At 34.2% G+C, this 23816-nt stretch overlaps 1 protein-coding gene across 8 annotated transcripts in view; it reads right to left on the minus strand.

Moving 5' to 3' along the window:
• NBEA (neurobeachin) overlaps positions 1–23816 on the minus strand; it is a 786519-nt gene that overhangs the window by 334167 nt on the left and 428536 nt on the right. For all 8 annotated transcript variants that reach the window (XM_033235426.1, XM_033235381.1, XM_033235435.1 and 5 more), the window contains 2 exons: positions 23667–23775; positions 20598–20764 (listed from right to left, as the gene is read on the minus strand). In XM_033235426.1, the coding sequence (XP_033091317.1) occupies positions 20598–20764; positions 23667–23775 (276 nt within the window). The remainder of the gene's footprint in view (positions 1–20597; positions 20765–23666; positions 23776–23816) is intronic.

The following is a 23816-nucleotide window of genomic DNA, read 5'->3' on the forward strand; positions in this document are numbered from 1 at the left end:
ACAGTACACTACTGTACGCACCCAGAATCAGGCCAAAGTGCCCTACCCAACAAACATCACAGACACATCTTCATAAACGTATCCTCCACTACAAAAGCAAATTCCAAAAAATAGAAGAAGCATCAATTATACCAGATGTGCAGATATCAACACAAGGATACAGGAACCATGAAAAAAAGAAAGCAAATATGACATCGCCAAAGAAACAAAATTATAGTCTAGCAGGAGATTCCAAAGAAAAAGAAATTTATGAAATCTTAGAGAAAGAATTCAAAATGATATTCAAGAAATTCAGTAAGATATGAGAGAATTCAGATAATACAAAGAAATCAGAAAGCCAATTCAGAATGTGAATGAGAAATTTACTAAAGAGATATCACAGCAAACAAACAAACAAACAGGAATCATGAAATTGAAGAATTCATGGAATGAAATAAAAAAATACATTAGAAAGCTTCAACAATAGACCAGCTCAAGCAGAAGAAACAATTTTAGAACTTGAAGAAAGGTCTTTTGAAACAACCCAGTAAGAAAATAATAAAGAAAAAAGAATATAAATAAATGAACAAAGTTCACATGACATAATGCACATCACAAAGCGACTAAATATTTGAATTTTTAGTGTCCCTGATGATGATGAGAAAACAAAAGAGACAGAAAACCTATTTACCAAATAATAGCTGGACATTTCCCAAGTCTAGTAAGTGATTTAGACTCCCTGATAGGGAGCTCAGAGATCCCTAAAGAGATACAATTTCAAAAGGTCTTCTCCAAAGCACATTATAGTTCAATTGTCAAAAGTTAAAGACAAAGAGAGAATTAAAAAAAAAGCAAAAGAAAAACATCTAACTACTTATATGGAAAACCCAATCAGACTAGTAAGGGATTTCTCAGCATGAACATTATAGGCCAGTGGAGAATGAGATGCCACATCCAAAGAAAAAAAAAAAAAAACAACTGTTGACTGAGGATACTTTACCCAACAAAGTTATCCTTCATGAATGGAGGAGAAATAGTCTTTCCCAGACAAGCAAAAGCTGAGGAAATTCATCACCTCTAGACCAGTTTCACAAGAAATACTTAAGGGAGTCCTATACTTGGAAGCAAAAGAATGCTATCTCCAATCATGAAAATACCTGAAAGTATAAAATCCGCTGGTAGAGCAAACACACATAAAAGAAAGAGAAATAACTCAAATGTTATCACTACAGAAGACCATCAAACCACAATGATAAACAATAAAAGAGAGAAAGGAACAAAGGATATACAAAACAACCAGAAGTCCATTAATATAATGACAGAAATAAGGCCTCATGTATCAATAATAACCTTGAATGTAAACAGATTAAATATTCCACTTAAAATATATAGATTGGCTGAATGGTTTAAAAACATGACTCAACTATATGCTGCTTACAGGAATCTCATCTTATCTGCAAAGACACATAACAGACTAAAAATAAAGGAATGGGAAACAATATTCCATGCAAAGGAAAATCAAAAACAAGCAGGAGTGGCCATACTTATATCAGATAAAACAGACTTTAAGTCAAAATCAGTAAGAACAAAAGACAAAGAAGGTCTTCATGATAAAGGGATCAACTCAGCAAGAGAAAATAACAATTCTAAACATATATGCACTCAGCACAGGAGCACCTAGATATATAAAGCAACTATTATTAGATTATTATATCTAAAGGCACCGATAAACTCCAATAGAGTAACAGTCAGGAATTTAAACACCCCACATCAGTATTAGATCATCTAGACAGAAAATTAACAACAACAACAAAAAATTGAATTTAAACTGTATTTTAGACCAAATGGTTCTAACAGACATTTATAGAATATTTCATCCAACAGCTATGGAATATGCATTCTTCTTAATCAGCACATGGAACATTCTCCAAGATAAGTTATGACACAAAATAAGTCTCAGCAAGACCAGGATGACTATTTTCATCACTTCTATTCAACACAGTACCGGAAGTCCTGAACAGAGCAATTAGGCAAGAGAAAAAGTAACGGGCATTCAAATTTGAAAAGAAGAAATCAAACCATCCTTTTTTACAGGTGACATAATCTTATATCTAGAAAAACCTAAAGACTCCACCAAAGACCTCTTAGATCTGATAAATTCAGTAAAGTTGCAGGCTATAAAATCAACATTAAAAATCAGTAGTGTTTATATACAGCAATGACGAACTAGCTGAGTAAAAACTCAAGAAGGCAATCGTATTCACAATGTAACCAAAGAGGTGAACAACCTCTATAAGGAAAACTACAAAACAGTGATGAACAAAATTGAATAAAACATAACCAGAGGGAAAGACATACAATGCTCATTGACTGAAAAAATTAACATTGTTAATATCATCATATTACCCAAAAGCAATCTACAGATTCAATGCAATCCCTATCAAAACACCAATATCGTTTTTCACAGCAACAGAAAAAGAATCCTAAAATTCATATGGAACCCTAAAAGAGCCTGAATAGATTAAGCAAATCCTAAAGAAAGAGGACAAAGCTGCAGGCATCACACTACCTAACTTCAAAAGAACATGGTATTGGTATAAAAACAGACGCATAGACCAATGGAACAGAATAGGAAACCCAGAAACAAATTCATGTACTTACAGCCAACTGATTTTCAAAAAAGGTGCCACAAACACACACTGGAGAAACACACACTCTCTTCAAAAAAAAAAAAAAAAAATGGTGCTGGAACAACAGAATATCCATCTGCAGAAGCATGAAACAGGACTTCTATCTCTCACTACATAAAAAAAAGAATTAAAGGTATATTAAAGGCCTAAATGTTAAAACCCAAAGCTATAAAATGACTACAAGAAAATGCAGGGAACCACTTCGGAGCACTGAATATGTGCCTTAGATGGTTTGGTTGTATTTGTTAATTGGTCAGAGGCTGGAATAATGGTTTCTTCTTAGCCATACTTTCTAATCTTAGCGTCTGAAAGAAAAAAATAAACTGAACTGAGTTAATATATATTAGATTTTAGGTATAATTTAGATATTTTAATATTTTTATATCATTAACAAGTTGCCTCATTTGGTAAATAAGTAACAAGGAATTACATAATAATAACTAACATCTACTTACATTTGCATGTTTTTAATCTTCACAGCCTAAGTGGCAGGTACTGTGTATTAAAAATAATATTCGTGTTAAATGTTAAAAATTGTTCAGAGAGTCATTTAAAATATCTGGTGTATAGATTGTCTCAAGAAATAACAAACAAACAATAGTAGTATCAATAATAGTAAAGATATTTATAATAAATGAAATAAAAACAAGTAATTTTTGATTGTGTGAAGATGGGTAAGATTGCAATTTCAAAATAAAACATATTTTACGGGCAAGATCTCAAGTGGGAGAGAATAGAGATAGAGAAGAAATTCAAACAATGAAAAGTGACAAATCTGACAGGTATTTTATCCCTTTAGGGCCTGTATTATATACCCAAATTAGAAAAGCACAGACCAGTTACAAAGTCTGAGACAGGAGTATATTTAGGTTTCTTTATGAGACTATTACTATTTTATTGATCAAATCTGGGTCGATCACAGTTGAAGTTTAACATAAAATAATCTGGGTGATAGTAAATTAGACATAGTTGGAATTTACCTGGGAGGAAAGCTTTATTATTAATACAGATTAAAAGGACCTATATAAGATACCGAATTACATAGCAGTAATTGATTTATATATTTTACTTTAAACTAAAGTAGGTATCAACAGATATGATTCTTTTCAAGAAAATAATTACAAAATCCTCTTCACTTAAGTGCCCCTGGAAGCATTAATACTTGGAACCAATATTCACATAACTCTGCCCGTAACACATCAAATTTAATGAAAGGTGAAAATTTTAACAATCCATCAGTTATTGTAGACTTAATTACTGATCCTAAATCAGTTAACAAGGCATTTTGTTAGTTGTCCACTTCGTATGTATCTTAACTTACTGCTTAGTAATGTGTATTACAGTGTCATAAGAACACTTAGCTTATTCAGTTGGATAAGTCTAGTTTACAATCTGTAAAAATGCCTATGTGATAGTTTATATTTGGCATATTTTATTGCCTGGCCTTCAAAAGTCTTTCTTCATCCAAAAGCCAGATGTATTTAATTTTTAAGACTTATGTTAAGACTGAAAACAGGCATAAAATTTCTATTTGTGTAATACTGTATTCCCTAGCTCTGAATAGTATCTTTATTAATAGAGTGTTTTGACTACAATTTGGTAACTATTTACTGAATAATGGTAATAGAAAAGAATGCCAACTGGAAAAAAAAAAACCCAGCTTCTAACAGAATGCACAAGGAGATATTACAATTTGTAACTTCTAGATAAATTATGAATCAAATTTTTAGGACTTATCAACTTGAAAGGCTGTTAAAATAGACAAAAATATTCCTGGAACTCAACTGGCTAAACTGTCTGGAAGTAAAATAGTTGACCATTTATTTACTGACACATATCCAACTTATCTTCATGGAAGATGTTAATGGTCTATGATTAAATTAGTAAAGATAATTCTACCATCTTATTTTTCTGAGGACTTATATATCATAGTAATATTGCTTTTCTTTTCTGACAGGCTTCAAAACCCTCATTTTGTTAGGTTTCTACCTAAGTAGCTACTAAGAATGCTTATAAGGGTCTTTACAGTTCTGTTAGACATAATTCTATAATAATCTTTATATAAAGCATAAATTCTATGGTTTTTCACAGATTTCACATTAAAAGCATACTTTTAGTATTTAGAATGTATCATTACCATGCAAAGTACAAAATCTCGTTCAAAAAGAATAGAGATTTTTACTACACCATAATAAATTGCCTTTTTTTGGTTACATATGAAAATTGGTGAGAAGCAAATGTAACTTGCTTTAAAATTATTTTATCTTACAGATCTATTATGTAAGCAATGGGAATACTCATAGTATTTACTTTTTCAGAGGCTGTTGAATCTAAGTTGTATTTTCTTATTGTTTGTGTACATGGACTCTGGAATATAGTATAGTGAGGACTGACTGTTAATTCCCTTAAGTTTAATCCATTAGTTTTTCCTAGTGTGATGGTTAATTATTTTATTTATTCTTTCCTTTTTTTTTTTTTTTTTTTTTTTTTGAGACGGAGTCCCGCTCTGTCGCCCAGGCTGGAGTGTAGTGGCCGGATCTCAGCTCACTGCAAGCTCCGCCTCCCAGGTTCACGCCATTCTCCTGCCTCAGCCCCCTGAGTAGCTGGGACTACAGGCGCCCGCCACCTCACCCGGCTAGATTTTTGTATTTTTTAGTAGAGACGGGGTTTCACCGTGTTAGCCAGGATGGTCTCGATCTCCTGACCTCGCGATCCGCCCGTCTCGGCCTCCCAAAGTGCTGGGATTACAGGCTTGAGCCACCGCGCCCGGCCAATTATTTTTTCAGTTTTCCAATTTCCTCAATTTTTTTTCCTGAATACCTTAGTAGCTGCTTACATTGGGGGAAAGAGGAATGTACTGAAGTCAAAAATTTATGTTTGAAGAATCACAAAATTAAAAGGAACGAATCAGAGAAAATTAACAATGGAGATATAATGCAATAAAAACACAATGTAAAATAAAGCTATATTAAAACATCATTGCTAAAAAAACCTAACTTCATTATTTTTATAATCATAGGTATACCAAAAATTTTAAACTGCTTTTTAAAAATCTAGTCATAATATGCATATTATTTGTATCTATTTTTTTAAATATATAATAATCTATTAGATACTGCAAACACTATCAGAAAATAGAATATATAATAACTCCTTATGTTCTAGTAAGTATTATCTGTTAGAAGAAGGGATTGGTATAATAGAATGTTTCTGTAATATTGCTTACTGGCTTATATTTATTCCATTACATAGTTAATTCCTAAAGCTGAAACAATCATTACATTTTGATGTTCATCTGTTTTATTGAACTACCCACAGGGAGATTTATGGGAATGCTATCATGTCAAGGTCGTAGGATTAAGTGAACAGTGATGACAGTAAACAAGCCATTTCTCTATGTTCCAAAGAGTTTAACTCAGTTACTTAAAATGCCATAAACATAAATAGTCTTCTCTCTGTATAATGTATCCATGACACATGACTTCAAAATACAGCACTCTAGGGCAATGGCACTTTCCAACTACGCAGGCAAGCCTTATTATTGACAAATGACACTAACTTACTTGTGAGCACAAATATCAGAAAATGCTCCACCATCTAATGCATACAATTTGAGTGTACATATAATATAGAACAATATCACTGTAAACTAATTTACTCTTCACTTATGAAAAACAAAAATACATGTTGTTATAAAAAGAGGGTATCTATAGAGAAAAAGGCAGTCAGAATTCAAATTTCTAAACCTTTTAACATGCATTTTCATAATTTTCCAAAAATTTTATGAGTAGAACATTTTGTTTTAGAAAATGTGATGATATAGAAATAAAAAAGATCTAAACCAAAAAGCAAGCTTCTAAAACAAAAGTCACAGCGAGTATCAAGAGATTTATCTCACTAGCCTAATAATATTCCATCTTCAATGATTTCAACAAAAATGCCTTAGAATCTGACAAGATTCCAGATGTTACTTTTTGAAAAATACTTTTTGGTTGGGCATGGTGGCTCTCGCCTATAATCCCAGCACTTTGGGAGGCTGAGGTGGGCAGATCATGAGGTCAGGAGATCGAGACCATCCTGACTAACATGATGAAACCCCGTCTGTACTAAAAAATAGAAAAAATTAGCTGGGTGTGGTGGCAGGTGCCTGTAGTCCCAGCTACTTGGGAGGCTGAGGCAGGAGAATTGCATGAACCCGGGAGGTAGAGCTTGCAGTGAGCTGAGATCGAGCCACTGCACTCCAGACTGGGCAATAGAGCGAGACTCTGTCTCAAAAAACAAACAAACAAACAAACAAACAAAAAAAAAAAAAAGAAAAACACTTTTTGGTTTGGTAAATGTATATTGTAATAAGCAGCTAAGTTATAGACTAAGGGACTGTGATAGCCTCACTTTAACTACAGATGTTTGTTGCGAATGGGTCAAAAATTTTAAATGTCATGCCATTTGTAAGCCAAGGAGCAGTTTCATTAATGTAGGAAATCCAAAAACTAATTTTTATTTTAAAACTAATGACTTTTCTGTTGCTGAAAAAGTAGTTTAATATTTGTGAGAGTTATTTTATATTTACATGCTGATTTTCTTCATTATTTGTTGTTTCATGTAATTCTAATCTATGTATTATGCATTTTACAAAGTATCGTACTTCTAATTATCTTAATTTGTAAAAATCTATATATTTTAGAAAAAATGCATCAGAAATGATCATGGCAATCAACTGGCTCATAGAGGTTTCCGCCTAATTTCCTTCATGTCCAAATAACAGACATTTTTGATGCTGACCCCTCCAATCATTATTGATCTGCATCACTAAGTGCTTTCAAATAGTTACTCTTACCAAGGTGACCTGTATTAGAGTTCTATCAGGGTCAATGAATGTTGACTGGCTTTTAAAGCTCTGTCATTCCATAATGTATTTTCAACTCCTCTCCCTTTGCACCTGCATTATGTTTTGTTTTAAGGAAGATCAACTTTGAGATGGGATTCTTTTAAGGGTCCTGTTAAATCAGGCAATACTATCTTATACGTCTCCTCATTTGGGATTATCTGTCAGCCTCACAGGCCATTTCACTTATTTACTGAAGACTTTTAGAAGATGCTGACAATCTTCCTTTCCTGGATTTATCTTGGGTAAATCAACAGAAGATTCCATCCTTTCAGTTTCATAATCTGATTACCATGATCTTCAATCTCCTTACTTACTTTCATGACAACATTCTAGATTTGTCAATCTTGTATTAATTGCTGTATTTCTGAATCTTAAATTCAAACATCCTACAATGTTCCATCCTTTTCAAACACTGATGCTTGTTTCCTTAACTGCTTAACTTTCTGCTCATCAATCTCCTTCTTTCTTTACTTACCTTCTTTAACTATCTCAGACTAAGTACACTCTATTACTTTGACCACTTCTTTACTTGTATCTTAATATTTACCTTATTCTTTTGCCTTGGTGAACCCACCCAGCAAGACACAGCCCTGGAAGAACCCATCTTCAAACTATTTTCAGTGCTTGGAAGAAGAGAGCATATACTCTACATGTATTGTTGGACTTGCTGATAGACTATTTGTGTATGTGGGTTATATAGGCAGATAAAGGGCTGAAGGAAAGAAGAAATCAAGGATGCTTCCTAGATGCCCTTCTCTGGGAAAATGGGAGAGATGAAATTTGTTGGCCATAAGAGAAATATGTTTTGGATATGTCTGAGAAGGTTATCACATGCATAAGTAGTGGCCTCATGTCACATGGAGCTATTTCTATTTTCAACTTCCTGGTAGACATTTCCACCAGAACATGCCACAGGCAAGGCAAACTCAACATAATCATATTCCTTTGTATACCAGTTCCTTCCGCATTTTTCAGTTCCAAGAGTGGCACCCCCATTCACCCAGTGAAGGATGACAGCAACATTCCTGATTCTTTCCTATTTTTTCAATCAGTAAGTCACAATGATTCCACCTAAAGTGAGATTTATGTTTTCTGTTCATTAGAACATTTAGAATTAATCATTTAGCTAGAACATGATGAGTTAAATGTCAAAGGTTCAAATATCCAAGGGAGAAGAAAAAATTGTTCCATGGTTATATAGTACCTTTGAATCAGATAGATGTTTTAGGACGGTTCTAGAAAGGGAAGCCAGGGAATCCAAATGGATCAGAAAAATAAGCAAAATATCCACTTCATCCTATGCCAACCCATTCAGAACAAGCAGGATCTTGAATTCAGGAGACCTGAGAATTCCCTTATCTTCTCAACAGATATAAGAACTGTTAGTAGATGAACTATCCTAGAAGAGAGGATGGACAGGAAGGCTTTTTGGGGCGAGGAAGTTGAAGTAATCAGGATTCAGGTAGTTAATTCCAAGGCTGGGAAGGTAATATAAGAAAGGGGTCCTAAAAGTGATAGGGTACATTTACTTTTAATGAAATGGCTGGAACCCATATGGCCATGCCCTAGGTACTACAGCTCCTTGCCTTAGTTTAGAAACTAATGTAGCATTTTGGCCAGAAACAGACATACCTTTAAGAATAAATCAAACATGTTCCTAGACTCCAGAGTGAAATAAGAATCCCAGGGCTCTATACCAGTAAAATTATTAAAATATCTGTCTAATCCTGGAGTGTGTATATGTTTGGGGCTCTATAAATAATTGGGATTAAATTTTCTACCAGCCCCATGGAAGGGCTAGGAGCAAATTAAACTGGATTTAAATAAATGCGTTAGTACAGTAGCTGCAGTTCGCATCCACCATAAACGGCAATGGTGAAGGTCTGAGGATAGGGGAAACAGGAGTAGGACCAGGAAGTGAAAGTGAATAGACTGCATGAGAATATTCTAAACCCAGAATTTGCTGAAAAAGCATATAATTTTTACTTCACAGTTCCACCGGGTCATTGCTTACTTTAGGTTTTAGTACTTACCTTATGTCACTTTAAGTTATTATTTTGTGCTGATAATCTTTACTCTAATTTATTTTAATTATTATTTTGACTTTAAATTCTTGAAACAGTGAGTTTAAGAACTCTTGTTTTGGAACTGTAGAATATCAAATTGGAATAAAAAAACATATGTTCTCATTTGAACCTGTTATGTACATTTACATGGCTCTCATAAAACTATAACATAGCCTTTTGTGAAGCTTTATAGCCATTAAAAATATAATCTATGATGTAAATATATTTATTTCCTAAGCATGTTTGTTTGGTGGGCATGGGTAAGTCATCTTAGATCTCACAGTGTTACTGAGATCACAATTGGTAGACTGTTTAGTCTAACTCAATTACTATCAGTATACTTGTAACAACTATATTCATTGAGTGTAGAGCACATTTCTAAGTAAAACCTTGACATTTTAAATTATATAAAAATTGCTGGGAAAGTTTTTTTTTCTCATCTTAATAATTCATAATCTTTATTAGAGAATGGTAAATTTACTGTAGGATTATGTAAAACACACATGTACACATACACACATATATAAATACATCTAGTACAAATTAACCTATTTATAGGTATCGCTATAGAGAAAGCTAATCCAATTTATGGTCTTGAGACTCTATGACCAACATAACATAATAGTGTTTGCATAGAAATAACAGATAATCTGAGCTGTAACTTATTTATCTTTATAACAACAATTAAATAATATTTGATGGAAATCTTTATAATAAATATATAATGCAGAGAGTGATAAATACTAGTGTTAACACCTGAAGAATTACCTGTAAAACCTTTTCCAGGTCATGTATTTTTAAAGTTTTAAAACATTTTCAAATTTACATATAGTAAAATTCACACTCTGACTTAACAATTGTATAAATCTTGACAAATGCATACAGACATAAAACCACTACCCCAATCAAAATATAGGACAGCTCCATCATCCGGAAAAGCTCTCTCATGTGGCCACTTTTCTAGTCAAATCCTCCCTCAGGTGTTAACCCTTGAAAACCACTGCTCTGTTTGCCTACAGTAATGAAGCATCTGTCAAAATATTTAGGTTGCTTTTCTTAATTACAATATTTGTTTCTCATTGTTAAAAGTATTTTTTCCCAGTCTATGGTTTTCCCAATCTGAAGGAATGTGGCTTTCTCTCAACAGTCTTTCACAGAAAAAATGTTTTAAATTATTTTTTCTTTTATGGATCAGACTTTTGGTACTGTATTTAATAACTCTTTGCCCAAAACAAGCAAGGTCACAAAGATTTTTCTCCTATGTTTTCGACTAGAAGTCTTATGGTGTTACATTTTTGTATTTAAGTCTATGGTCCATTTGGAGTTAAGTTTTGCATAGGGTCCGTGGTGCAGGCAACTTCCGATTTTTGCACATGGATGTTCAATTGTTCCTGTGCCATTTGCTGAAAAAACTATCATTTCTCCACTACATTGCCTTGCACTGTTGTGGGAAAAACAAAACAAAACAAAGAATGCTTCTTCATTCTTAAAGTTCTATGTTTTTGTTCCCCTTCTACCTGAAAGAGATCCTCTGGAATTTCTTTGAGAACATTTCTGTTGGTGAAGAATTCTCTTAATACTTCATTGAGAATGTTTTAATTTTGCCTTCATTTCTAAAGAATATTTTTGCTGAATGCTGAATTCTGGGTTGCCAGTTATTTTTCCGGCCTCCACTTATCTCTGATAAAAAAGTTATCTTTTGAATTGTTGCCTATTATAGGTAACATGTTGTGTTTTCCTGTATTTTCTTTTAAGATTTTTTCTTTACCTTGATTTTCAGAAGATTAATTAGGATGTGTCTAGATTTAGCTTTAATTGTATAATTGTATTTATACTGTTTGTCACCTCTGAGCTTCTTGAGTCTCTAACTTGACATCTTCCACCTAATTTGATACATTTTCAACCATTTTTTTCTGTAAATAATGTTTCTGTACCAACTTCTTTCTCCTCTTCTTCTGATGATTCAGTGTTCAAACTCAGCCGTTTTGTGTGATATTATCCCAGAGGTGCCTGAAGCTATCTTAATTTTTCCCTCAATCTGATTTCTCTCTTTTCTTCAATTATAAAATTTTGTTTGATCTATCTTCAAAATCATTTACTGTTTCCTCTGTCATCTTCATTCTACCATTGAGCTTATCCAGTGAATATTTCATTTTAGGTGATGGATTTTTCATTTTTTGTTTTTTTATATACTTTTTATTTCCCTGCTGAGATCTATCAGTCTATTCATTTAAAAAGTATTTACCTTTACTTCATGGAAGGTGCTTTACTTCATAAAGGTGCTTTTAAGTCTTTGATAGTTCCAACATTTCAGTCATCTTGAGATTGGCATCTGTTAACTCTCTGTCCTTGAGAAATGGTGAGATTTTCCTTTGTATATTGAGGAATTTTCGACTGTATCCTGGACATTTATAATATTACCTTGTAGTACACTGATCATGTTAACTTCCTCTGTAGAATATTTGTTTATTTTTGTTCTGGAAGTCAATTGAATCTTTTAGGTTCAGACAAGTTCTTCCATGCCTTCAGTGGGTGGCAGGTCCAAAGTCACTTCAGTTTGGGCCTTGGATTTGGGAAACCTAAGAATACTTTTTAAAGCCCCAGATTTCCAAGTCGTCAGTCTTCTTCTTAATTCACAGTTCTTTGTATTTCATTATTCTAATGGCCAGTTTTTATAATCAATACAATAATCAGTAATTAGTCATTGAAATGACTACAAGCTTTAGGGTCAGATCAATCTAGACTCAAATCCTACTTTTGTTTTTATTACTTAGCTGTGTAATACTGGGCAAGACATTTGATCTCTATGAATCTCACATTTTTTAATCCGTAAAACAGAAAAAATAATGTCTTCCTTACAGTTTTTAGGATGAAAATAAGACATTGCAAGTGAAGTATCAATATAGTTACCATCAATACATAGCTGTGCTCCCAACATCTCACCAGAAAACGAAACCATAATAGTAATGCTTATATGAAAATGAATAATAAAAACTGAGATCACAAACACACACACACACACACCACACACACACACACGTCTATTAAACTCAAGGGGCTATTAAAACCTGTTCACTTAAATTAGGCTGTATGGCTTAATTAGTTTAAGCAATAGGAAATATGATCCAAAAAGCTAAAATAAACAAAGAAAAACTATATACATTGAGCATTATTTAACAACACGGAATCTCGAAATATACATGTTAAAGGATCTCTCATAGTTTTCCTCAACACAGAAATAAAGATCAACATTATTAATTCAAACGCTAAAATCCCTACGCTTAGGAAGCTACAAGTATGTTGAAAGAGACAGGCACATTCACATGGCTATAAAACATTAAGTGATATATCACAGATAATTTCAATACAGATAACAACAACAAAATATGGGGAAGCAGTGTTAGAAAAGATAGAGAAAGCCAAGGGATGCTATAGAAAAAGGTGACATTTGAACTCGGCTATAAATAAGGTGACTATATTTTCCTATTTGTCCTGCATATGTATCTTCATATAACAGCCAGACTGATGTTGTTAAAACATAAATCAGATCATGTTATTCTCCTGTTCAAATCCTTCTTTGCTTTTCATGCTACTTAGGATAAAGTCACAAATCCTTAACATGATCGAACAGTACTTTTAATCATCTGGCATGTTATTCTCCAGTCTCCTCTCAAGCCACTACCCCCAATATTCACTAAGCTCCAGACAAACTACCTTCCTTTTTGTTCATTTTGTTTTTTAAGCCCAGAGTCTCTGTAATATTTCTCTTTTGAATGGTTTACATGCCACTCTTTGCTAAAGATGCGCTACTCATCTCTTGATTTAGCTTAGACAGAGCTCCTTCAAACAAGTCTTTCCTCACTCTCTAATTTAAAATAAAGCTCCTCTGTTTTACACGCTCCTTCAAAGTACCTGGCACTTTTGTCTCCTATCATTTGCCAACGTTTTATATCTTTATTTCCATTTTTTTTTTTTTTTTTTTTTGAGATGGAGACTTGCTCTGTCGCCCAGACTGGAGTGCAGTGGCACAATCTCGGCTCACTGCAACCTCTGCCTCCCAGGTTCAAGTGATTCTCCCGTTTCAGACTACTGAGTAGCTGGGATTACAGGCACACACCACCATGCCTAGCTAATTTTTATATTTTTAGTAGAGACAGTATTTCACCATGTTGGCCAGGCTGATCTCAAACTCCTAACCTCAAAGTAATCTGCCCATCTCAGCCTCCCAAAGTACTGGGATTACAGGTTTAAGCCACCACACCTGGCCTATTTCTATAATTATTAATTCAATATCAATCTCTTCTACTAGACTATAAGCTCAGTTGGGGAGAAAGTATATCTGTTTTGCACAAATAGGAGCTCAAGAATTATCTGTTGAGGCTGGCATGGTGGCTCACTCCTGTAATCCCAGTACTGTGGGAGGTCGAGGCGGGCAGATCACTTGAGGTAGGGAGTTCAAGACCAGTCTGGCCAACATAGTGAAACCCCGTCTCTACCAAAAATACAAAGAATTAGCCGGGTGTGGTGGTGTGTGCCTGTAATCCCAGCTACTCTGGAGGCTGAGGCAAGAGAATTGCTTGAACCTGGAAGGTGGAGATTACAGTGAGCCAAGATCGTGCCACTGAACTCCAGCCTGGGTGACAGTGTGAGACTCCATCTCAATTAAAAGAAAGAGAATTATCTGTTGATAAAATGAATAAAATCAATACATTACAACTATATATTAGAAGTTAAAGAGTGATTAAGCAGACAGAAAACATTTTTTTTTTTTTTTTTTGAGGCGGAGTCTTGCTCTGTCGCCCAGACTGGAGTGCAGTGGCGCAATCTCGGCTCACTGCAAGCTTCGCCTCCCGGGTTCATGCCATTCTCCTGCCTCAGCCTCCCAAGCAGCTGGGACTACAGGCGCCCGCCATGTCGCCCGGCTAGTTTTTTGTATTTTTAGTAGAGACGGGCTTTCACCATGTTAGCCAGGATGGTCTCGATCTCCTGACCTCGTGATCCGCCCGTCTCGGCCTCCCAAAGTGCTGAGATTACAGGCTTGAGCAGAAAACTTTTTTTTTTTTTTTTTTGAGACGGAGTTTCGCTCTGTCGCCCAGGCTGGAGTGCAGTGGCCGGATCTCAGCTCACTGCAAGCTCCGCCTCCCGGGTTTAGGCCATTCTCCTGCTTCAGCCTCCGAGTAGCTGGGACTACAGGCGCCCGCCACCTCGCTCGGCTAGTTTTCCGTATTTTTTAGTAGAGACGGGGTTTCACCGTGTTAGCCAGGATGGTCTCGATCTCCTGACCTCGTGATCCGCCCTTCTCGGCCTCCCAAAGTGCTGGGATTACAGGCTTGAGCCACCGCGCCCGGCCCAGAAAACATTTTTAAAAGGCTCTTTGCAAAGAGCAGATTAACAGAAAAAAGAAGAGACTACTAACGAGCATTGGATATCTATTGTGTCTGACATTATATTAAGCATTTTGCACACAGTATTTCACTTCTTCATATTAATATAACCCAATTTAGTAGAAGCTTTTCATCCCATTTTCTGAATGAGAAAAGGTGAGCATCAGGAAGGTAAAATCTTTGCTCAAAAGACATGAAATCAACAAAAATGGTCATAAACGATAGACTGCATAAAGAAAATGTGGTACATATACATGATGGAATACAATGCAGCCATAACAAAAAATGATACCATGTCCTTTGCAGGGACAAAGATGGAGCTGGGGGCCATTATCCTTAGAAACTAACACAGAAACAGAAAACCAAATACCATGTGTTCTCACTTACAAGTGGGAGCTAAACGATGAGAACACATGGACATATAGAGAAGGAGAACACACATGGGGGCCTACAACAGGGTGGAGGGTAAGAGGAGGGAGAAGATCAGGAAAAATAACTGACAGATAATAGGCTTAATTCCTGGGCAATGAAATAATCTATATAACAACCCCCCACAAGTGTTCCTATGCAACAAACCTGCACATGTACCACTGAACTTAAAAGTTAAAAAACAACAAAAAAGAAGAAAAACAAAAACACCTATTTGTTCGAGATTACATAACTTACAAGTCACACAGCTAGTAAGTAATTGAGCTCCTAATGCTGATTATAAAGCTCAAATTCTATGTGGAAAGATTATTTAATCAAAACTAGCTTACATGTGCCATTTACACATGGTGCCATGATACATGTGTATGGAAACTTTCATGGATTCATTAATTTTTAAATTATGTGGTGAACAATTATTATATGCAAAGTTCTATGCACTGGGGATATACCAGTAAATGACAGTCCATAATATCAGGTAAAAAATACTTAAACACTAAATTATATGCCAAGTGATAGATGCTATGAAGAAGATGAAAGCATTGAAAATTGAGGGAGTGATGAAGGGAAAAATGCGGTGTGCAATTTTTGATAGAATGGTCAGAGAAGTCCACTCTAATAAGGAAACACTTGTGCAAAGACCTATCTGAGTATATCATACAGAAGGAACAGCATACAAAAGGAGGAAGTGCTTGGCCTGTATACAAAACAGACAGAAGCCAGGGTGGCTGTGGTGGAGTGAGCCATGGACTGAGAAGATGCATGGCAGGATGTGAGGTCAGATGTAACAGTGAAACAAAAGAGATCAAAAGAACAGAGTTCATAGAGGACTGTCAAATACAGTTTAAAAGTTCGGTAAGATGAACTCCAAACAAAAAATTGACCATCATTCTACTATGGAAGAATATTTTTCAGTTACTCCTAAGTATGAGATAAATATTCGTACATGCACAATTGTATTAATCCCATTGGATTAGCCTGCAAAATATGGCCACACATTTTTCTTGCATTTGCAAGTTGAGAGCATTATTCTGTAGCAGAAACATACACTGTATAATATATAGAAGTTGATAATGTATATAAAAACCAAATCTGTAACATTCACAGAATAACAGCACTCAAAAGCAACTTTTGCTGTTAAAACATTTTCTTGTCTTTTTGAGGAACCTGTGTGTCCAGTTAGAATATATAAATTTTTCTATGTAAAATGTTACTGGATTTGTAAACAACTGTTTTAGGTGGTTGCTAGCTCTAACACTTTGGTTTCATGCAGGGATAAGTACTTTTTGGCATTTAATAAAGATAAATAAAATATAAAATTATTCCCAATGAACTAGTTTATTTTCTATTATTCCATGATAGGTATTGTCACTGACAAAAAAAGGGCATACACAAAGTATTTATTCATTAATTTGTTCACAAATTTTTTGGTACCTACTATGCATCAGGGCTTATTCTGGGTGCTAGGGATACAATTATGGATAAAAGAGCAAAAAATCTATTCCATTATGAAGCTTACATGCTATTGGAAAACAAAACAATAAAAATAATATTTAAGTATAATATATGAAATTTAAGTATCAAAGTAATAGATGTTGAAAAGCAGGGAAATACAATATAAAATATTTAAAGGAAGAAGTACAATTTTAGACAGAGTGGCTAGAGAAGGATTTTTTTTTTTTTTTTTTTGAGATGGTATCATTTGGAATTAACGCCTGAAGAAAATGTAAAAGTTTGTGAAAGTATTCTAAACAGAGCAAACATGACGTGCAAGAAAGAAGCCAGGGTGACCATGACAAAAAGAACCAAGAGGAGAGTACTGGGAGAGAGGTTAAAGAGTTAACAGAAACTAAACCATGTAGGGCCTAATAAGTCACTATGAGATCTTACTTTTCTCCTCAGTGAATGGCAAACCTCTGCAGCAAGTGTTCAAAAGAACTTTCTGCAATGATGGAAAGGTTCTGTGATATCTACTATGTTAGCCAACAGCCACATGTAGCTACTGAGTACTTAAAATTTGGCTAGTGCAACTGAGGCATCAAAATTTTAATTAAATTTAATTATAATTAATTAAATTTGAATAGCCACACATGACTAGTGGTTACAGTCCGGCATAGTACAGCTGTGGAGATTTCTAAGCACAGGAGCAGAGGGATTTACATTTTAACAAGAGTCACCCAGGCTATTGTGCTGAGAATGGACTTTAGGAGGACAGGGGAAAAATATAAAAAGAAAGACTATATATCATGCTGGTACAATAAGTCAAGTGAAATATAAAAATAAGACTATATATCATGCTGTTACAATAAGTCAAGTGAGAATGATATGGCTTGGACTAAGGTGATCCAAAGGAATGGTGAGAAACAGTCAAAGCTGGATATGTTTTGTGGCAGTGTCAGTAAGATTTGCTGAAGAGCTCAGTGTGGGATGTGTAAACAGTAGTCAAGGACAGAGCAACATTTATGGCCCTGGGAACAGTAAGAATGGAGTTGCCTTTGGCTTAGATGGAGAAAAATGTAAGAGAAACTGGTTTGGAAGAAAATATTAGAAGCTCAGTTTTCATATGTTAGGTGTGAGATGACTATTAAATAATCAAGTAGAAGACAAGTGGACAGATGAATATACAGACCTGGAGATGGGAGAGATCCGGACTTGCAATAATAAATTTTGGAGTTATCAATATACTAGTAGTATTTTTAATTCATGGGACTAGATAAAATTGTCTAGAGAGTGAATAAGACAGAAAAGAGACGAGGTCCAATGATATTAGCTGAGCCCTATTAGTTAATCCAATACTAAGGAGGATTAAACAGAACAAAGCCTATGCTTAAAGGTTTAAGAGTTCAGTGACACAGTTAGTAAGTGATCATAAAAATATGGTGAGTTTTTTTTCAGATACTTGGCAGAAATTAATGTGCAGGAAAGAAGACACCTGCTCTTCTGAGGGCTCAGGCCATGCTTTCTGTCAGTCTAACGAGATGTCAGAAAGGTTGTTGACCAGCTAGCACAGGACGCATCTGACATAATACCACATGACTGCTAATATGGCGGTCACTGTCCTTTAGCTGTATTCTAATTACATAAGGAAATAATTAAAACCCAAACCATGTACTGCTTTATACAGCTAAGGCAATATCCTGAATCATACCAGCTGCGTTACTAGCAATATAATGTTACAGTCCTGACTACATATAAGTAAGTATTAAGAGATAAACCCAATTCAGATAACACAAAAGGGAGACAAGGTCTGTAGATGGTAAAACGCTCAGGTTATCGTTAGTGTGTGTAATGGTTAAATTTTATGTCAACTTGGCTAGGCTATAATGCCCAGTTGTTTGGTCAAACATTAGTCTAACTGTTGCTGTGGAGGTATTTTGTAGATATGATTAACATCTACAGTCAGTTAACTTTAAGTAAAGGATATTACCCTCAAGAATGTGGGAAAGGCTCATCCAATCAACCAAAGGCCTTAGCAAAAGTTGAGGTTTCCTGAAGAAGAAGAAATGCTGCCTCAAGACTGTAACACAGAAATCTTGCCTGAGTTCCTAGCCTGCCAACCTGTCCTACAGATTTCAGACTTACCAGCTCCCATGATCTCATGAACAAATTCCTTAAAATAAATTTATTTAATTAATATAAATATCTCTGGAGCATCCTGACTGATACAATCTGCCTCTATTTGTACAAGCAGTGTGATACTGTTTAAGTTTTATTTAACCTCTTTCAGCTTCAGGTTCTTCCTGGTAAAATGGAGAATACCTCAATGTCACCCTTAATAAAGATGTTCAAGGATAAAGGAAATAATCCATGTAAAGTTCTTAGTATGGTACCTAGCACATAACAAATAATAAATGTTAGAGGTCATGGGTTATTGCTATTATTATGATAAATATTAAGTGTTGACTATTTTAAAGACATATGTTATAATTTTACCTTAAATCCAAAAATAATAAAGTTTTAAAAAATCTATCTTACACTCATAATCCCACGAAGTTGGTTAAATACCATCCTACTCATATTCTAGGTGTTTTTCTCTAACTAACAGTTTTTTTTTGAGACAAAGTCTCATTCTGTCACCCAGGCTGGAGTTCTGTGGCACAATCTTGGCTCACTGCAACCTCCGCCTCCTGGGTTCAAGCAATTCTTGTTCTTCAGCCTCCTGAGTAGCTAGGATTACAGGCGCCTACCACCATGCCTGGCTAATTTTTGTAAATTAGTAGAGACGGAGTTTCACCATTTTGGCCAGGTTGGTCTCAAACTCCTGACCTCAGGTGATCCACCCGCCTCGGCCTCCCAAAGTGCTGGGATTACAGGCGTGAGCCACTGCACCCGGTCAACAGAATCATTTTTACCAACGCTCTTCTTAGTAGTGTCCTGTTTACATTTCACCAGCCAACTCTGTCAAACAGAGATTTAATAAACTCTGCCAAACAGAGATTTAATAAAAACACTTAGTGGGGTCAAATAAAATAAAAATTTAAAAGGAAGAACATCAGCAATCTAAATATACTGACCTGTTTCACTACTAGTTTTCCAGAAAACTTCATTGTACAGATAACAACAAGAAGAACAACAAAAATAATTGTATGTCCACAAAATTTTAGGGAGAACATTTGTGATTTTAAACAACCAAATTTTAGTTTTAGTTGTACTACATTATCATAAACAATCATATTTGAGATGAAAATCTTCCCTTGGTAAGACTGAATAGAAAATTACGAAAGAAAACTTTTTAAAAGAACATATTACTTCTCTGTAGTATATGCTTACATATGCTTCTGTATAAAAAAGAATGATACAACTTTAATAAATAGGAAGAATTGACTCTAAAAGATTGTTTTTTAAAAAGAGTCACTTCTTATACCTAAACATCCGTGTTACATATGAGAGACAGTAGACTAAAATACTTGTCTAACCGTATTTTGTATTATGTTGCACATTATAAAGTAGACATAACTTCCACTGTAGCTACTATAAAAAGTTTAGATTTTCCCTTAAACTCTTCTGTTGAAGAATTATTAAAGATTTCAGGAAAAATTTCAAGTACTTTTTTTATATTTTAAATTATATTTTTAAATGACTTTTAACTTTGTAGCCTTTTTTTATTACCAACTATTATAATTAACCTATGAATTGTTATTTCCTCAAATTTATTATAACTCACCTATGAGAAACCGCTCCCCAAGCACCATGTTTATTTGTGAGAATATTGAGAATCTTCTGTTTCAGCTGATTTGCTGTTACGTGGTCTCGATGTTTTGCGGCACTGATCAGATGGTCACACATCTTTTCTTCCTCTCTTCTATCAGCAGCATACTGGGCACACTGTGACTATAAAGAAATACAAACGATGCATAATAATAAACTTTTTACTGCATATAAGTAAGGATGATATACATCTAAGTTAAAGGGTAACAGGAATTCAATTTTTTAAAACTCAAATAATGTAATCTTTTGATATTCTGTTCTAAAGAATACATATTGTCACCTTTCGAATATAAAAAGTGCTCTTTCTAAAGTATATGTAAAATAATTTGAATAATATTGAAGTAATTAAAGACTTATGGTTTCTTCCAATTCTAAGAATCTAATTTTTATGTATTTTAGAAGCCCAAATATTTACTATAAATGTAAACCTACTTGTTTATCAAGCCAATACAGTATATCTCACTTATAATAAGAGGCATGTTGCTGATAATTACATAAGAATCAAAAATATGTCACTTAATTTATAGTTTTCCATTTCATGAATGGTAATGTGATATAGAAGAAAATGTAGTCATTTAGGAATTCAGTAGACCTGGATTTTAATTCACAAAATATGCAAACTCCATATATTTTCATGTACTCAGTTTCGTATTTGTAAATGAGGAGCTGACAGAAGATTTTTTTCTACGATCTCTCCACATTCTTAAAATGTAATATGTTCAGTTTCATGAGAACTACTACCTTATTCTTACCTGCCTTTTCCCATAATTATCAGTTGTCATGTCAGCTATCTGACATGTATTCATTCTTAACATTTGTTAGCAACACTGCTGACCAATGGATCATTTTTTGTATTAAAAATATTTCATGTAAATATGAAGAGGAACATTTAATTGTAAACTTGGTTCTTTTTATTGTAGTTTTTATAAAGAAAACTACAATAAATGCAGAGTGGTGTGACTATAACTTTTAATATTAATAAACTTGTAATACAAGTAATATAACTAGGAAGAAAAAAGTCTCATACATCTGATAAAATAAATACAACTAGTTCACATTCATCATTACTATGCAAAAATCTATTTCATGGAAGGTACTTGAACATATTCCTCCCATTTATCTATTGATATACACTACTACCACAAGTAATCTCTTCTGGAGAAATAACCCTACAGTAATCTAAGAAGGATTAATTCATTTTCCAATTTATCTTTTTGTACAGGGAATCACCAATTAGTACAATGATCTGCCTCAGTAATGAGCTTAATATTTCATTAGCTCACTGGAGAGTAAAATTAAATTTTCATTTTTCTTCCTTAACAATTACAGTAGCTAACTAAAAAAACTTAACTGTGAAGTACCCATCTAAAATCAAATATACTTTTCTTCCTAATTATAGGCTGATATGTGGGATAGAAAAATTCCTCAAAAAGTTCTAGCAAAATGTCCTGACTTGTAAAATCTTTTACAATGTAAAAGGGATATCTTTGTGTAAACCACACACACATCAACAGCTCTAACCCAAAAAGAAGAGATAGAAACATTCAGGTTAAAAAAATAAGGTACAGTCATCAAATAACATTGGCATACAATCAAAATTAGATTTACATTAATATTATATTTTATGTATATAAAAACCTAAAAAACACTAAGTCTTCATGTCTCCTCGGAAACCTCTTATCACCTTGGGAGTTAACCCACAATGAGGGTAATCTCATTCCTAAGAGTGAAAAATCGGTGTGTGTTGCGTGGGGGATACAAATATTGTTATTTCAGTACGTAAAACACAAATGTATGTAGTAAGTACAAAAACAGATGCGCAGCCTATGGGTGGTATTATAAAATTTCTTTGGGATGAGAGGCCAATTAGGCAAAATGTCTAAAAGGACTCCTTAGGGAATCGATAACAACAACAAAAACGGTTAAGAAACTGCCCTTGGCCTAATGTCATCTTGGTTAAACATGTGTTAAAGCTCATAACTAATATCCAATCACTTGAAAATTTACTTTAAATGTTTCCACATAACAAATATTGATCTGCTTATATCCCCACAAAATATCTTGATTTTCTTAGTGGAAGTACAGAGACTCAAAACCGATCCTGCAGGGAATTCAGTTGAGATTCCAAATCTTATTTACTACCAAGAAACTTCACTTTGATAGACACTTAAAGATCACTATACTTTTATCAAAGTTTAAAATATCTGATATCTTTTCCAGAATATGGTTGTTGCAATTTCACAAGACAAGTGCCTGCTTGTCTCATGCCTCTTCTGACCGAATGAAACAGAGGTCATGTATTTGAAAGCAACAGCAGCTATTTTCCTGTCTCATGCTTTTCAGCTAGCTAGGTCAGAGATCGCTAGACACAGTCTATCAACGTGTATGACTCACAGAGCTGCCTTACTGAGATAAAAACCTCATCAAAACTAGAATTGTGGGCTCTGATTTCTAGCTACACCATACTTGTTAGCCTGTTGTATCAGGAGAATAAATTGGTGGGTCATTTATTACTTTCAAGTCCAAAGTAAGCCAAACACTAGGGCACATAAATATTTCTGGAACCTATTTTGTCTTGTAAATGGAATAAACTGAAATAATAAATAACTGTTATATATAAAACATAGAAATTGAAAGATTTTTTTAAATGTTATATGAGTTTATTCATATAACTGTATCATATACTCATATCGACCTATGGTGTGTAAATATCTGCTAGCTTAAAATAACTAAAATTGTTGCATTATAAATTATTTTTTGCATTTACTCTTGAATAGGTTAGAATAACTTCAGTCTACCAAATGGTTAGGCATATATAGGGCGGAAGGAATGTTTTCATGCTGTAAATGGGGTGAAAATAAATGAGTACTCTGTGTTTGACATTTACTAAAGCTTTTAAAAAACAGAAACAGAAATGCCTTCAGTGAAATTTTTCTTTTAAAAAACATTCTTATGTAAGGTCACAGATAGGTGATTTTTGGCTTATAACAGAAATGCAGAATTTAGTCTACTCCCAAAACCTTACCTCAAACTCTGCATGTTTATGTACATCTTCGGCTCTCTGTCTGTTCAAAATAAACTCAGCTTCATTTGCAACACGAACTATATGGTCCTTCATAGCATGGCACAGTAATCTAAAAAGAAAAATACCTTTAGAAATATTATTCTTAATAGC

The sequence above is a fragment of the Trachypithecus francoisi genome, unplaced genomic scaffold, assembly GCF_009764315.1.
Source record: "Trachypithecus francoisi isolate TF-2019V2 unplaced genomic scaffold, Tfra_2.0 Contig01461, whole genome shotgun sequence".
NCBI classification, from domain to species: Eukaryota; Metazoa; Chordata; class Mammalia; order Primates; family Cercopithecidae; genus Trachypithecus; species Trachypithecus francoisi.